Source organism: Python bivittatus, unplaced genomic scaffold (genome assembly GCF_059951505.1).
Source record: "Python bivittatus isolate LINGU-HERP-01145 unplaced genomic scaffold, Pbiv_v1 ctg000100_np1212, whole genome shotgun sequence".
NCBI lineage: Eukaryota > Metazoa > Chordata > Lepidosauria > Squamata > Pythonidae > Python > Python bivittatus.
This window is the reverse complement of record NW_028277038.1, coordinates 4,580,278-4,595,995: the sequence shown is the minus strand read 5'-3', so window position 1 is coordinate 4,595,995 and position 15,718 is coordinate 4,580,278. Positions and strand designations below refer to the sequence as shown.

The following is a 15,718-nucleotide window of genomic DNA, read 5'->3' as shown; positions in this document are numbered from 1 at the left end:
GGAGGAATGGATGGACAGATAGACAGATTAGGATGAATGGATGGAAGGAACTACAGACAGATATGGATGGATGGAGGGAGGGATGGAAGGATCTATAGACAGATATGGATGAATGGATGGAGGGATGGACAGATTAGGATGAATGGATGGAAGGAACTACAGACAGATATGGATGGATGGAGGGAGGGATGGAAGGATCTATAGACAGATATGGATGAATGGATGGAGGGATGGACAGATTAGGATGAATGGATGGAAGGAACTACAGACAGATATGGATGGATGGAGGGAGGGATGGAAGGAACTACAGACAGATATGGATGGATGGAGGGAGGGATGGACAGATTAGGATGAATGGATGGAAAGAACTACAGACAGATATGGATGGATGGAGGGAGGGATGGAAGGAACTACAGACAGATATGGATGGATGGAGGGAGGGATGGACAGATTAGGATGAATGGGTAGATGTATAAATAAAGATAAATGGATGGGCAGATTAGAGTGGACAGACAGACAGCTAGAATAGGATGGACGCCTGGATGCATGCACAGATAGATATGGAGGGGGGGAGGGACAGTCATATCCAATCAAATCAGTTTATTACAGCCCTAAAGCCAGATACAAACTTAACAGTAGAGCTGTTACATTCATCTCTCTATATAAAACAGGCTCTAAAGGATAATCAAGAACACGATTCGGAGGGACAGAGTTATTCCTGCCCTTTTCTTGTGCTTGGTCTCTCCCTTCCACAAGCATCACCTGTAAATGTGGATGTCCTTGCACCTGCCAATCCTATCACACCACTCCTGAGCTTTAGCCTCCATCACTGGGTTTAAGTCATTGTCGTAAAACACAACGGTGTCAGCTTCCACCAGGCTGACACCTGTGGAGCGACTGTGGGAAGACAGAATGGCGCAGAAGAGTCGCTTGTCTCGGTTGAAGGTTTTCATCAGCTCCTGAATTGGAGAGGGGAGAAAGAACACGTGGGTGGCAAAAGGACGTGAGTAGGACCGAAAAACAGTAGCTGTCCCATTCTCATTGGCTGGATTTGGACTTCACACCAACCCAGTTTCCTGAACTACGGTTTACTACTAAGCTAAAAACAGTCGGATTTGCACAACAAACTAGACCCAAATCCATGGTTTATGAAGTGCGCGGCTGGCTTCAGACACAAAATCAAGAACGAATCAATCCCATGAGAGCTGAATGTTGCGTGTGAACCTGCTCACGGGGTGCATACAGGTTTCCTCCAATGGTAACCCACATATGGCTGAACTGTAGTAAGCATACTAAGGGGAGAGTTACAAGGGTAAAATAGTATCCGGGAAGGACATTCTGGAAAGGAGGAGGAAAAACAGTGAGACAGACCTGGCGCTCTTCCTGGTTAGCACACTCATCAATTCTCACGTAGGTGAGGAAGTGGAAATTCAGGAATAGTTCCAAAATGTCCAACATGAGCATCATCTGGGACAAAATCAGCACCCTTCGTCCTTCGGATTTCAGCTTCTGGAGTAAAACTGCCAGGGCTTCCAACTTCCCTGCAATGCAAGAAGAATTAGAGCTGGGAGCGTAAAGTCCCTGTCAGATGACGGACAGAGGGCGATCGAGGGTTCTCCCCTACCTGCATCGTACTGTATCAGACGGAGGTCAGGGAACGGAAGCAGTCGGGGCACGGTCAGCTGACGCAGCTGATTCAAGTAAGGCAACACCTTCTCTTTCAGGTTGTGCCGGAGGAGTTTCATTTGATGGCTATAAACAGGGGGAAGCCTCACCACGTGCAAAGATGGAGGAGCAGCCACAGCGGCAGGTAACACGCAGAGCACCCTTGGAAACAAAGCAGAAACATGGCAGATGTTTCTGGTAGGGTCCTGTTGGTGGCCCAAGTTATTTCAAATCCATTCACTGCCAAACTGAGGCGAAAAAAAATCTACCCCCTGACCAAGCCTTCCAGAGTCTGGCAATTTATAGTCTGGTCTTGAAGACTGCAAGCAGAGGAGAAGAGCATGCTGAAAGGAGATGGGCACATCAAGCTGGAGATGAGCTCAAAGCTCAGCTGCAAAGAATCCCCAATTCTGAGCAAGGCACTAAGACCAGACAGTACACAGGCAGGTCAAACATGGGATTTGGAGTTCAGCAACGTCTGGACGGCTGAAGCTCCCCACCTGCTCTAGAACCGGCTGGCTGGTTGCATAGGAACGGACGATGGAGAAGATGGATTTTTGGTACCTTACGATCATATGCAGCTCTTCAGTAGCAGAGACTGGGGAAAATATACCTAGCCTTCCAACTATAATCATCTGGGGCTCAAATCAGTTGCCTCAGGAACCCCTAAAAATATTAACTAGACAACCATCTGGAGCTTACACAATTCCACAAACACACTTGGATAAGCCCTAGAAGAATTGTTAGGAGGAAGTTCGAGCCATGCGTGAAGCTCGGAATCACCTATTGATGGTGTCCCTCAAAGATTCCTGTTGCTGTTCCAGCATCCATGTCAGCCCTCGGAGAGGCTCCTGGCGATCTTTGGAAAGGCAGCAGTTTACAAAACCAGCCCAGCTCCATTTGCTGGCTGCAGTGGAAAACTGAGGGGCTGTGTTAGAGTTGCCCACCAGAGAACAAATTCTACGAAGGTCCTTTCCATACACTGGTGCTCTGGAGCAACGACGTTCATTGCAAGAAAAGATCCTGTCTAAACGCTCTTTCAGAAGCCTGTTTTTTTCCTCAAACGACTCCTTTGTAGAAGACAAAAACAATTATTCCAACAGTGGTCCCAAAGCTCATTAATACTCTAAAAATAGAAGGATAAAGACAGTATTCTACAGCTGCCTGCTGGTACAATCCTAAATTTAATTGCAAACATTTTTTAACTCCAAATGAGGATACATAGGGTGGCCTTCTATATACAGTTGCAAGTATCCAATCCTACAGGAACATTCTTTTTTTGTTTTTTCAATGATTATAACTGCATTAACCCCCCCCCCCCCATTTTCAATGGGGGGAGGTGGTCTTCACAGATAGTGTTTTCTATAGTGCTTGTTCAACAATAACAATAATAATTCCAACAAACTTCCCCAGGTGCTGTGATTTGCTGTCATGCATCTCTGATGGATTTTTTCTTCTTAAGCCTCACTTACATCAAAAATAATTAAAGTGTAGCTCCCCCCCCCCCATAATTTAAAATACACAGCTCCAACTCGAAGGAAGAGAAGAACGATAGTGCTAAAGAGAGAAAAAAGGTTTTCAAAAGGCCACGGATGAAAAAAGAAAACAAAATGTTGCATGCAATATAGCCTTTTAGTTCCAGAAAGGATTTAAAAGAGAAGTTAATTTTGCAGTGCATGTACCTGTGAGTGTCCTCCATGAATGCCAGATTTTAATGATGAAGCAGAGTCCCCCGATGCTAAATTAGCACCCAGAATTCTTCCTGGAACACACACTTAAACATAAATCAAGTGTTGACACAGCTCAAGAACGCTCTTATAAATTACTTCACACAGGATATGACTGCTCTGAATCAGGCTTTTGAGGTCATTGGTGGCATTCATATTCCATGCCCTGGCAATCAAGGGCACCCTTGCATTTAACTACTTACTAGCCACCAAAGGAGATTAGAAATTTCACCCAGGTAAGTGAAGAGGTAGAGGAGAGACCCTGCACACCTCCTTCAGCCTTGGGCTTTACTCATCAAAGGGCCTGGAAGAGAAGGGAGCCTCTGCTCTGGTTCTCTGCTGCCTGATTTATGGGTGAAATGCCTGCTAGTGATTTTCGTGGCCTTACTGAAGAGGGACACCTTGTTTTAAAGAGGGGGCGGGCAAAGAGAAACATCAGAATCTCTTACATAACTGCCGTCTGATTTGCAGGAAGTAGATGTAACAACACAAGCCACATCTCCCCAAATCCCCTAAATCCAAAATCACTGGCTGTACCAATTTCACCCACTCTTAGAAGCCACTCTGAATTTTTATTTCCTGCTATGTCTTGCAATAAGTCTTGTAGGAATCCAGCACAAAGGGCACGGCTGAACCCCTGGTTTTCTTCCTCTTCCAAGGTAGGGCAGAGACATCTCCGTGCAATGGCCCCAGGGGGCAGGAGGAAACCTTGACCGAATGAAGTGTCTCCAAGGCAGCTACTTTTGTACTGTGCCTCCACCTTCCCTTTGTCTTTTCCTTCCAAACAAATCTAACAGATTTCCCCAAAGGAAGCCACTCCCCATTTTCATTTTCAGAAATACCTCTGGGACCTGCTCAGAGCCTACAAGCGTTCTTGGAAATAAAGGGGATGTCAGAGGCTGAGACTGTCACAGGCCAGCTTCCCAGGCTTTGAAAAATTAAAGCCACCCACACAAAAGTCGAAAGGTCAAAGACGTCTCCCAGAGCCAAGAACGTCTGCAGAGGGGCCTTCTTGCCAATGGGCACTGCCTTAGGGACCAAAGCTTTATAATGGGCATTTTAAAAAAGTTTGAATGTTCCCATTTATTGTTCGTCAGCGTCGCTGGTTCCACTGCAGTGGCTTTATTGATAACTCGGGTTCCGTTGTTCTCTTGTTAATGCTCTGAGTGCAACAGCAATATAGGAATGAAATAGATAAGACAGACGCAAAGGAAGATCCTTACCTGGCTGTGTTCCTGCCGAAGTCTGCAAACCCACTGGATGCTGATTCCCTAGTGCGTTCAGAGCATTTTGAACAGCCCCAGCCTGAGGCACTGTCTGCACCACCACAGGGCCCTGAGGCCTGAGATATTGGGGCCCAGGAGCCGAAACAATTTGCAGGACGCTGCCTGGTGGGTAGAAATTTAAGGCAGAAGACGTCACCGACTGTCCTTTTAAGGAAGACCATCCCGCTGATTTCTTACATCACATCTTATGTGAAGAACGGAAGAACGAAGCTGTCTTGGATTTATGAGATTCACAGTACAAGACACAGGGAAGAAGGCTGCATCAATTCAAATCCAGTAAACAAACTTTAAGGGGAAAAATCCACAATCTGGAGATGGGCTCCTGAGATGGAAAGAAACTCCTTTCCAAATTAATAAACTGATTCTGAGAAAGCCAATTTAAAACCAAGGCCCAGGCTATCAGAGGGACTGGAGTCACCTTTGCTCCTGTGACCTCAAAAATGAGCTTGGGAGCAGTTTGGTGGCTTTCCTTTTTGCAAATTCATTCAGAGGATCTGCGGCCAGCCATGATGACACCAACCCAACGAAGCACAAACGTAAGAGGAAGAGTTTGCATCCTGAAGTTGGGATGCGTGTTTTGCCACTTGTCCACGTCTTGTCCACGTCCCTCAACTCACCAAGACTTTCCCTCCTATCTTTACTGGGGAGGGGGGGGATCTGACCAAGGAATTTACGTTTAAATAAAAACAACCTGCACTCAGCAGAGATAAGGAGTAAATGGATGCTATGTCCAATTCCTCCCTTTGTATCTCTCTGCGTGTCTCATATAAACCTGAAATGAAACCAACAGAGGCTCAATACAGGAGGATCTGACTACAGTTAAACAACCCACAGATTCCTTGGGAGGGCTTAAAGAAGGCTGGTTTCTGTTGCTCTCAACAGGTCTGCCTAACAGGAGTGATCCAGGCTAGTTAGATGTATAATTGTCCTTAACGCCTACACACAGAGGACTGTGCAAAATCCAAAATGCGTCCAAAGTACGGGTGGATCAGCAGCCCCAATCCCAAACAAGAAAATCCCAGGGATGGGAAAGCCCTGATGAGTCGTTCTTGAAAGCTGCCCACCTTGCAGTTGCAGTGGCTGTCCTGCGGTCAGCTGGCGGAGTTGGCTGTGAGACAGAGTGAATTTGTTCCCCTGAAACTGGAGCGTCACTGGCGTCTCTGGCTGCGTGATCCGGCCCTGTGCCCCTGCAATGGAAGCCAGCTGGGCTATTTTGACCACTTCACCACCTGGGGGAGAGGGGTGGAAGCACCCATGAAAAAGGGGAGGCTGAGTGGGCCATCTCCCAGGCATCCCCCTTTTCCTCTCATTTTGGTTAGTAAAACTGACATCGCCCACATGCAGAAATGTACAGAATGCAGAGGTGGTGGTGGGGAGAGGGGGGAAGTGTCATTCAGAAGTTCCACAGGTACTGCTTTGGTGGACAAATTGCATTTGCTTGGTTTCTTTCAATGCAGAACGGTTGATGATAGGGCAGAGAGAGGGCAGAAATCCTTCCACTTTCACAGGTAACAAGCGTGACCTGGAAAAACTCATGTGACACTTCAGAGAGAGCAGAAAAGTCATTAAGGTCAGACCTCTACTGCCTTTTCAAAAGCAAAATATAACAAAGATCCAGAGAGGCTAAAAGGGTTACAGGGATTAGCAATGCACGGGGCATAGTTAATAACTTAACTGGAAGGGTTATTTTTTTAGGGTGTTGCAAAGTTTGGGTTTGGGGATGAGTTTGAAGCAGATTCATTAGACCTCCAAATCCCATTGATGAATGATTCAAAAGGGCTTACTTTTCCAAATTGATTTGAATTGTCCAATTAGCAATCGTTAATTTTGTGCGGTGGGCCTGTAAGTTTATATAGCCGTAGCCAAAACAACACTGATTCGGTGAATGTATTTTACAGTGCACAGAAGATGTCTTTCACAAACACCATCTGATTAAGGATTTAAGGTTTATTAGTTGGAAGGGACATATATATATATATATATATATATATATATGTTTTGTCACCCTGCTCTTGCAATGTAAACGTGAAGTTTAGGTTCTGCTCACAAGAAGCTAAAAGCTTCTTCCATAAAATCATTTCAGGTCAACTGGGAAAAATCAGTATTATTAATGCCTGAAAACCCTCGTCTATGCTTCAGTGCCTCCAAAGCTTCAAATCTCCCAAGTTCTGGAGGTGAGCATGAAATATTTAGCTTTTACAAAGGCAGTGGATTCCCTCCAGGGATTGAAACATTAGTACATCAGTGCTCCAGTCTCTAGATGTGCTAATAGCGCATCTACAATCTGAAATAAACCACCTTAGCCTCTTCCTAGCCCAGCTTCCCATTCTTCTCTAGCACTTACGCAGCGCGCCTCCACACGAGCGGGGCATTCTTTAGCGGGATGTGGTTAGTGTTTTCAAAAAAGGAAGAATTAAATTAGGAAGAGGAAATCTTTTTCTTTCCCCCAAAAAAAAGAAAAAAGAAAAAAAGAAAAAAAGTTTCCAGGTTCAAAGAAAGTCTGGCCAAGAGAAGGAACATGCAGAAACGAGGAGATTAAGTTGACACCGCTAATGTATGTTTCACAGCAATTTTTGGAGTTGTTTTTTCTTATCTAAATGTTGCACCTTTGAAAACAAAACACAACTCTTTGTCAAATAAGCAACGTAAAAGGGTGAGCAAGGCAACTCCAAAGAGGAGAAGGGAGGGGGAAGAACCAAACCAAGCCACCATCCAAAAATACATACATATATCTATGTATATATATCTCTCATCCTGTACACATTTTAGGGTGCCTAATAACTTAACCTCAGGGAAGTTTTGGAAAAAAGAAGAAGAAGAAGAAGAGAGAGAGAGAGAGAGAGAAGTGGGAGAAATCTGGGAAGCAGGGACAGAGGGGCACTTACTAGGTAACCGGGCCTGTGCCTGAGAGGTCAACACGAGCCTCTGAGGCAGGACACTCTGTTGGATGGTGTGGGAGGGGGCCGGTGGGTGGGCCTGCCCTAGCTGGAGGCCTTGGGTGCTAGCCTGGCCCCGCAGTTTCACAGGATGGGCTGGGCTAGTTGCTGTGGTGAAGGTCATTGCTGGCTGATGTCTTGGAGGAGGAAGAGGAAGAGGAGGAGGAGGAGGTGGAGGAGCACTGGAGGAAGACGGGGCTGTCTGCAACTGAGGTGCGGCTGCAGCAGAGGAGACGGCGGCGGCTGCAATCAATAAGGTCGGGGGGTGCAAGCGGTTAGAGTCGGTCCTTTTCTTTGCGTTTAAAGGGTTAGAGCAATGGAGATCTTTTTTTAAAAAAAATAAATGATACAGTTTTAAACGTTGTGGCCTAAGTACAGACATGCGGCCTTAAAAAAAAAAAGAAAGAAAAAATCCAGAGACATTTGGGAGCTTAAATGCTCATGGCATTGAGATCGTAACTCTGTGCTTTGGTTAAGCCTGACGGCAAGCACACGCACACATGTGCGCACACAACTTTGGCTGCATAGCTTTAGTGGGCCAGACTGGTTTGCCAGCTCTTTGCTTCAAAGGCCTTGAACGCTTTCCAACGGGAAGTTCTCAAACTGTATCAAAGGGCAGCCGCTGTCGTATAAAAACACAGGTGCCCTGAAGAAACAGCTTTGTTGTGCCCATCCTAACCACCCACTGAATCTGAGACCAAATACCCGCGCGCACACACACACAGAGCCCTCAAACTCATTGCCTGAAAACACTCGCTTTCCACTCAAGCTGAAACATTCAGGAAAAAAAAAAAAAGACGATGAAAATACAGCTGAGACGACGTCTCGCTTGAACACTTTCATACCCTCCATTCCAGATTTTCAGAAAAAGCACACTTGGTTTCTCCTAGGGCAATCAAAACTGAGATTCTCCCAGAATGTCAGTGAACAGGCTGTGATTAATTTTCTTCGGACCAACAGCGACCTTTTGATGCAGAAAAGCATTCAAGCCCCAAGTCCCTCGCCTGGACCGACTCCAGAAGGAGCATTACAACTGGCTGTTGCCCTTTTTATTCCCTCTCGGAAGTTTCGAACCAAAAGAAGAAGAAAAAAAGAAGGAGGGGGCAGGAGGGCTTAAAATCAGCTCTTCAGAGAGGAATCCATCAAAATTTCCAGAAACATCTCTGCCCACTTTGGACTGAACAAGCGCATCCTGCCTTGCAACTCAGTGAAGGCACCCACCGAAAACCAGGAGGGTGCTTTACATGTTCAGGACCCTGCTTCTAGGCTTCCAGGAGACAGTTCAGGGCACATTCAGGAAAACAGAGCAACTGCATCCAGCCGAGCTGGGTAGAAGGTCAGGCAAGGCCTGGGCCTTTACCACAATCCCAGGTGGACGACTCAAGATTTCTACACCCTGCCTGGCCTGGATTTCATCCAGATGTGCAGGAATTCTGGCTTGGGTGGTGGGGAGGTTGAACCTGAATAATTCAGGAAGGCCAATTTAATTCAAAGGACTGGTTGTCACTGGGAGGACGGGAGGGAGGAGGGGGAACATGGAGGGGAACCAGCCCTCATCTGTGGTAATGGGCGTTCAGAGGCTTAGAAGGAAGCCGGAGTGACGTCACCTCTCTTACCTTGGTTTGCAGATACCGTAGTCATGGGGGATCTTCCTCGGACATGGGCCTGTTGAGCAACGGTAGCCGCGCATGTCGCACGTTGCACTTGGGTGCTGGGAAAGGACACCATCCTGCCTTCTGGCTTTTGTCCATACTGGACAGGTTGAAACAACCTAAAACAGGGTTGGGTGCTGTTATGATTTTCCACGAAGCACACCAAGTAAAGGGCAAAACCAAGCAGAATTATTTCAGAGCCTCCTTCCGGCCATACAAAAACTTGAGGAGCTGTCTTTGCAACCGAGGTCATGGATTTGGGTTCTCACATCCTAAGCTGTCAGCACCCTTTTATGCCCTCAGCAGGAATATTTAGATGGGGGGGGCACGATGGGGGTGCCCTAAGCCTTGGGGGGGTTTGAAGCTCCTACTTCCCTCCTCCAAGCCCTTGAATTCCACTCTAAAATTGTGCCCCGGCCTCCACCCACCTTTGGACTGTGGCCATCAAAAACTTAACAGGGCCGACAGTCCAGCAAAAGGTATGGCTGGGCGAATCAGGGGCACCAATGTGATGGGGTTACCTGTTTGGCTTCAGCTTTACGGGGTTCGGCCTGGGAGGTGGCAGCGGAGAGGCGTAAATCTCTTCAATAAGCTTCCGGGTTATTTTGTGCTTGGGCACCACTTGCGATTCATACCGCGTCATTTTATTCTCAAGCCCAATCAAGTCAAAGAGACTCAAGTCTGCAACCTACAGGGCGACAAAGAGGAAAAAAAAGTGAATCTGGGTTCCTGTTGTAATTTTATTTAGTCCATTTCATTTCTTTCTCTCTCTCTCACACACACACAACATTGTAAACGTCAGAAATATTTACGCAGTTTGGGAGATGTCTGCTTAAAATCCTAGATGGATTTTAACAATGGATTATAAAACCCAATGACAAGATTTTGCTCAACGGGCTAAGCCAAAACCAAGCCATAGGATGGCTTAGCGTTTGCTTTGTGGACCAGGCCCCTGAACTCTCAGGAAGCTGGTACCCTTAAGATAGGTTGGGAATTCTTACCCGTTGTGGCACCAAGATAAAATTCGGAATGACAAGTTGAAAATATTCCCTCTCTCCTTCACCCAACAGGGTATTTTGCAAATCCACTGTTCAACTCACCTTCCATAGGTTGTTTTCAAGTGCTTTTAAGGCCAGTGAGGCAGTTGTGTACTGCAACACCTCCGAAACGTAAGACGAACTGGACAGCCGAGGGTTTATCAGATCCGGATGGTTACAGATCTTCTGCAGTTGCATCAGGACGTGAAGAACGCTGACAAAATGCCCACTTTTAAGAGCATCTTGGGTCCTGCCAAAGGAAAAGGAAAGAAAGCAGGGCGTCAAAACTAAAGCAATTAATTGTGGGACATCCCTGAGATCAGCGCCTCGTTGCCAAGACTTCACATTAGCCGTATCTGCCCTTCCTGCGCAAGATGGAAGCTGCTCATGTAAAGCACGATGATCTTCCATCCAGACAATGATTTAATGTTCCACACAGAATCCATACCCCGGCTGGAGTATGACATCTTCATACATCACTTTCTGTCTGTTTGAAAGTCGGCACTTGAGCACGTGTTCATATTTCTTCGTCAGCTGTTTTTCTACGTCCCTTTTTGATCTGCGCAAAATAAATGGCTGGATCATCTGGGGTGGGGAGGTTGAAGGGAGAGAGAGGAATTTGCTATTAATATAATCATAGTTAAATCATATTAATAAAGTGAGACTAGGACAGCCCCATACCCGATTCAAACCCAGGGCCTGAGTGACTCACTCTGTGGAGTCTGATGACCAGCTTATGGCAGTAGTCTTGATTTTCCTCATTGGCAGCTTTTACTGGGAAATCTAGATATGCTTTGGAGATTCCTGGAATCAGGAAGTGCACCATGGTCCACAATTCCATCAAGGTGTTGTGCAGAGGGGTATCGATCAGGAGTAAGCGGTACTGACTACAGAGAGAGACGGTGGCATAGTGACCGTTACACGTTACATTATACGTTACACAGATGTATACTCCTTAGCTTCTTTTGAGAAACGGCAGCAGAACATAACCCAAAGAGAGCTGAATTTGGATCCTTGTCCCAAACAAGGCTCAAACCAATGAAGATCACCAGGGGCTAGCTTACATAACAAGAACCAACGACTAAGTACCCCTAAATGGGAGACAGCAGAGAAAAGGCGCATTTTGAGAGGGTCCAGACCTGCGAAGATGGAAAAGCGCCTCCCAGTGTTTTTCGGTCATGTTCTTAATCTGCTGCATCTCATCCACAATGAGGTACTTCCATCGCATCTTCATGAATGCTTGGTGGCCTTTGAAGAGCTGCTTGTAGGAGGTGATGCACACATTAAAACTGTTGGGTTCCATCCACTCCTGCAAAATAAATAAATAAATAAACAAACAAACAAACAAACAAACTCGGGGGGGTGGGAGGCAAAGTAAACAAAGATTTAGAGAACCGGTCCTGGAATCTACACCTCTATTAACTCGTGCATTTTAAAACAAGTTGCAGGTATGCTCTCCTGTACCCCACTCCTCTATTTTCTTCCATGTGAGGCACACAACCTTCCAGAAAACGTTTGGTATCTACTTCCAGAAGAACAAGTAGGCTTCTATGCTTTTTCATGATGAAGCATTCAGTTTAGGACCGAATGCGATGACCTTTTCTCATATCAGCTACAGTTTACAGCCAACGCCTAATAAATTGCTGCAATTCGATATTCTGTTCTAAACTGCCACGAGGAAATGCAGACGGTTTCACCAAATACCTATTAGATCTCAGTATCTCTTCCTTTCCAAGGTTTAAGCTTTGACATGGTCAAAGGATTTTTGCAGTGTTTTCTGCTGGCTCCTAGGCTCCACCAAGAAAGGGTAGTGGAGGCCTTTTGGGGGGGGTGGCTTGGCTCAGTGCAAACCCAGGCGCTGTGGCTTATTAAACCCTGGCGTGTATTTCTGTGCGATGCATGAACTCAGTCAATCACAATTCCTTCAACAAACCATGGCTTAAGAAAACCCAACCCTCATGGTTTTTAATGGGTTTGCAACCTGAGCTGTATGAATCCAGCCAACCCAAGTCAGACACCTCAGGGTTTAGCATGACTTATGAATCCAGTCAGTATGAGACAGCCTAGCTCAGCTCACGACCAAGTAGATGATGCTGAAAACACTTGGTTGGAGAACTGGAGCAAAAGCTGAACTTATAAACCAAAATCGCAGTAATCCTGCCAACAGATACGAACTAATAAAACGGCCTACCTGTCTTTTCATTCTTAATTCTCGCTGGCTACCAATGTAGAGCAGGAGTTTCAGCCCAGGGCACCAACGTTTGAGCTCAAGCTCCCATTTTAGGATGTTACAACTTCGGACGACAACAAGGTGAGGACCCCAGTCCCCTGAAAAGGAAGCAAAAGAAGAGGTGCCAAGAATCAATCTCTGCACGGAAGCCGCTCATTCACCGTCTGACTCAACTCAACTCAACTCAACTCAACTCAACTCAACTCAACTCAACTCAACTCAACTCAACTCTTTATTATGATGAAAGGCCAGCATACGGAGGATGGGGTAGAGTCAATTAGAAAGCATAGAAAACACATCAAAGTCTATATATAGAAAGCTAAAAGATATGAAACAGAAAGTATGTATCTAAAAGGAGGGGTAGGAGCATTAGATGGGTATAGGGGAGCATAAAGGTTAGTATGTGGCAGATTGTATCTATCAAATTACAGAGCACTCTAGTATGATGAACTAGATGCTCATTAAGACTAGTTATACTACCTGACTCCCACTACCTTTATGCAACCGACGGGTCAGAGCAAGGGAGGATAGCACGATTGGCTTACCCTCATTACATGCCAGGTGTGCAAAGAAGGCAATGATCTGCACAGTTTTCCCAAGGCCAGCTTCGTCAGCCAAGATGCCGTTCAGGTTCTTCTTGTACAACTTGGCCAACCAATCCAAGCCAATCTTCTGATATTCTCGAAGGGAGCCGTATAAGAGGGGAGGGGTGTTATATTTGACCTGCAAGAAGAATACGTGTAAACCCAACATTTCTTCTTCTCCATGACCTTCAGCTGCTCCTTCATTAATTCACTGTACAATTTATAAAGAACTTCACAGTAAAATGGTAACTCTGCTTCCTTTCTACAGACTGATACAGGCTCCCCCCCCCCGCCCTTATCCTTTCTCTTAGTTTTTGCAAGTGAAAGGAACCTTGGCCTGGGGTGGGGAGGGAATATCTCAAGCATGGGGATGGCTAGCCCCATAGAGGCCTTCTGTCTTCAGCCTCAGGTTTTTCATTTTCTTGGACTCTCCTTCCCCTTTTTTTAGAAATGCTTTTAAACTGATGTTTTATGTATTTATATATATTTATCTTTTTAATGTTCGGTGTGAGTTGTCCAGAGTTCCCCCATTGGGGGGAGATGGGCAGGTGAGGAATTTAATAAATAAATAAATAAATAAACAAACCTCCCCTTCTGCGCTTGTAGAAAATAATCTTTGGATACAGTTCAACATATACCACCAGTGAAATACAGACAGACCCCAGTTTAAGAACAAGTTCCGTTTCCAATGTCTGTCCTTAAGTCAAATTTGTATGTAAGCCAGAACAGTATTATTGTATAATACTGTATGGGTAGTATTGTGTAATTAACTCAAACCATTGTGTATTTAACTCGAATTTTGCTACCATAGGCTCCGTTCTTAACCATGGGATGTCTGTAAACCAGGCGTTCTTAACCCGGGGACTACCTGTAAATATAAATACACACAGAGATATTTACCGCGGTTGTGATCCGGGCACTGCCTTTTGGCAAGAGGGTTTCTGCCGCAGCTGCCACTTCTGCTATATCTCGCCCATGTTTCTTGCCGGGCATCACTCTCTCGGCCCCTTTGTACTGTTCGATGCTGAGGAGGGAGTCAATCAAGATCACCTCCTTTTGAAGGATTTCCCTTTCGGCTGGGCGGTCTTCCATTTCTAAACAAAGAATAAATTGAAAACACTTGGCACAAGTGGGACTCGTGGAGAAATATTTGATAGGCTGACCTCCTGTGGCAAGCCTTCACGCCCACGGCGGGGGAGGCAAGACGAAGCAATCGGAAACAACTGATCCGCAAAAAGGCACCTCTAATATTTCTAGAGGCTGCCAGCAGAATCCTAAAACTGAACCTTTTATTTAAAAACAGCCGGCGAATATAAAATTATCAAATATGGTGATCTTGTGAGATTTTACTCTTAATTATACACAAATGTACGTATGTGGGGCCTCTGGTCAAAATGATGCACCACTCCAAACGCAGACTACTCAGAGGCAATCTTTTCCATTGGTACACAATATAGCCCATCACCAAATTAGGCTTAGAAACAAAACTCCCACTTAAACATAACTTACAGGTAACCGTAAGCAAGCCTGCATCACACCAAAGCTGAAAAATCCACCATACTCTGAAAAACTTTGATGATGAGGCATGAACGACACATGGGAATTTTGGAAGCCAGAAGTCTCCAGGTCAAAAGTATAATTTTGCCATTTGATGGCCTCCACATAAGCCACTCTCAGTCATCTTTAGTCCCCTGCTCTCCAAGTCACAAAGGTGGAGCGAGGAGAGAATAGATCTGGGCTACCTTGGGAGGGATTGTTTTAATTAGTGTTAGATAATACCCCTTGAACATCTCAAAATTCCATATAAATGCCAAGCATTATATTAGTGTGGATGAGTTCCATAAATCTAAAAAAATCTGCCACTCTCTGTTCAAATTGGTATCTACTATAAAAGCATTTGGACAGGAAACTCTGCCAGAATATACCTTCTTCACTAGTCTCTTCTTCCGGCTTTGGCTGGGGCCAGTGAAAGTTCTCTGCAAAGGCACCTTCATACATCTTCATCAAATCATCTAAAGGCAGCTCAGCTACGAAAAAGATTGGGGAAAAAAAGAGAAGGAACATGAGATTCCAGCTTTGATTCAGCTCTAAAAGCCGAGGTAGGTGGAAGCTGCTTAGCAAGAAACATGTCTTTTCAACAAGGACCCTTTCAACCCAACACCCAGCAAACTTTTCACCTTCCTATCCTCAAAGTTCCATTCAGAGTGTTTTGGGGAAGAAAATGCAGGGCCATTTTTGAAGGTATTAAGTTCTGGAGCACAGATTCGCCTTTCTAGATAAGATCAGATCTATCGGCTCACCACAGAACAGAACACGGAAGGCTCCTGACCGACCAGGGAGATCGTTCATCCAGAGGGCATCTTCTCATCTGAAGGGAGAATTGATCAGCCATTCCTTAACACTACTCATTTCCTTTAGCACCTTCACAACTGAGGACCCCAAGCAAGTCAGGCCCTTGCAAGCTTTCTGAGCACTTTTCTCATCAGTGCTTAAAGAGAGATGTGACAATACAACCTTCCTTAGCCAGAAGAGTATCTCTGGTGGGTGGTGGGTTCTCATCTCTATGGGCATCCCTCACAACTAACATGTGGGGCCATTCTT

The 15,718-nt window shown here is 45.6% G+C and overlaps 1 protein-coding gene across 10 annotated transcripts in view; it reads right to left on the bottom strand.

The window, feature by feature from the left end:
• EP400 (E1A binding protein p400) overlaps positions 1–15,718 on the bottom strand; it is a 56,184-nt gene that overhangs the window by 20,025 nt on the left and 20,441 nt on the right. For 6 of the 10 annotated variants that reach the window (XM_088135309.1, XM_088135308.1, XM_088135310.1 and 3 more), the window contains 18 exons: positions 15,043–15,144; positions 14,018–14,211; positions 13,079–13,256; positions 12,495–12,631; positions 11,443–11,612; positions 11,016–11,190; positions 10,752–10,888; positions 10,367–10,553; positions 9,788–9,954; positions 9,231–9,385; positions 7,564–7,857; positions 5,743–5,907; positions 4,616–4,780; positions 3,348–3,439; positions 2,449–2,735; positions 1,625–1,827; positions 1,372–1,541; positions 763–959 (listed from right to left, as the gene is read on the bottom strand). In XM_088135309.1, coding sequence (XP_087991435.1) covers positions 763–959; positions 1,372–1,541; positions 1,625–1,827; positions 2,449–2,735; positions 3,348–3,439; positions 4,616–4,780; positions 5,743–5,907; positions 7,564–7,857; positions 9,231–9,385; positions 9,788–9,954; positions 10,367–10,553; positions 10,752–10,888; positions 11,016–11,190; positions 11,443–11,612; positions 12,495–12,631; positions 13,079–13,256; positions 14,018–14,211; positions 15,043–15,144 — 3,175 coding nt within the window. The remainder of the gene's footprint in view (positions 1–762; positions 960–1,371; positions 1,542–1,624; positions 1,828–2,448; positions 2,736–3,347; positions 3,440–4,615; positions 4,781–5,742; positions 5,908–7,563; positions 7,858–9,230; positions 9,386–9,787; positions 9,955–10,366; positions 10,554–10,751; positions 10,889–11,015; positions 11,191–11,442; positions 11,613–12,494; positions 12,632–13,078; positions 13,257–14,017; positions 14,212–15,042; positions 15,145–15,718) is intronic. The other 4 variants (XM_025165343.2, XM_088135311.1, XM_088135314.1 and 1 more) reach the window with 4 other exon arrangements.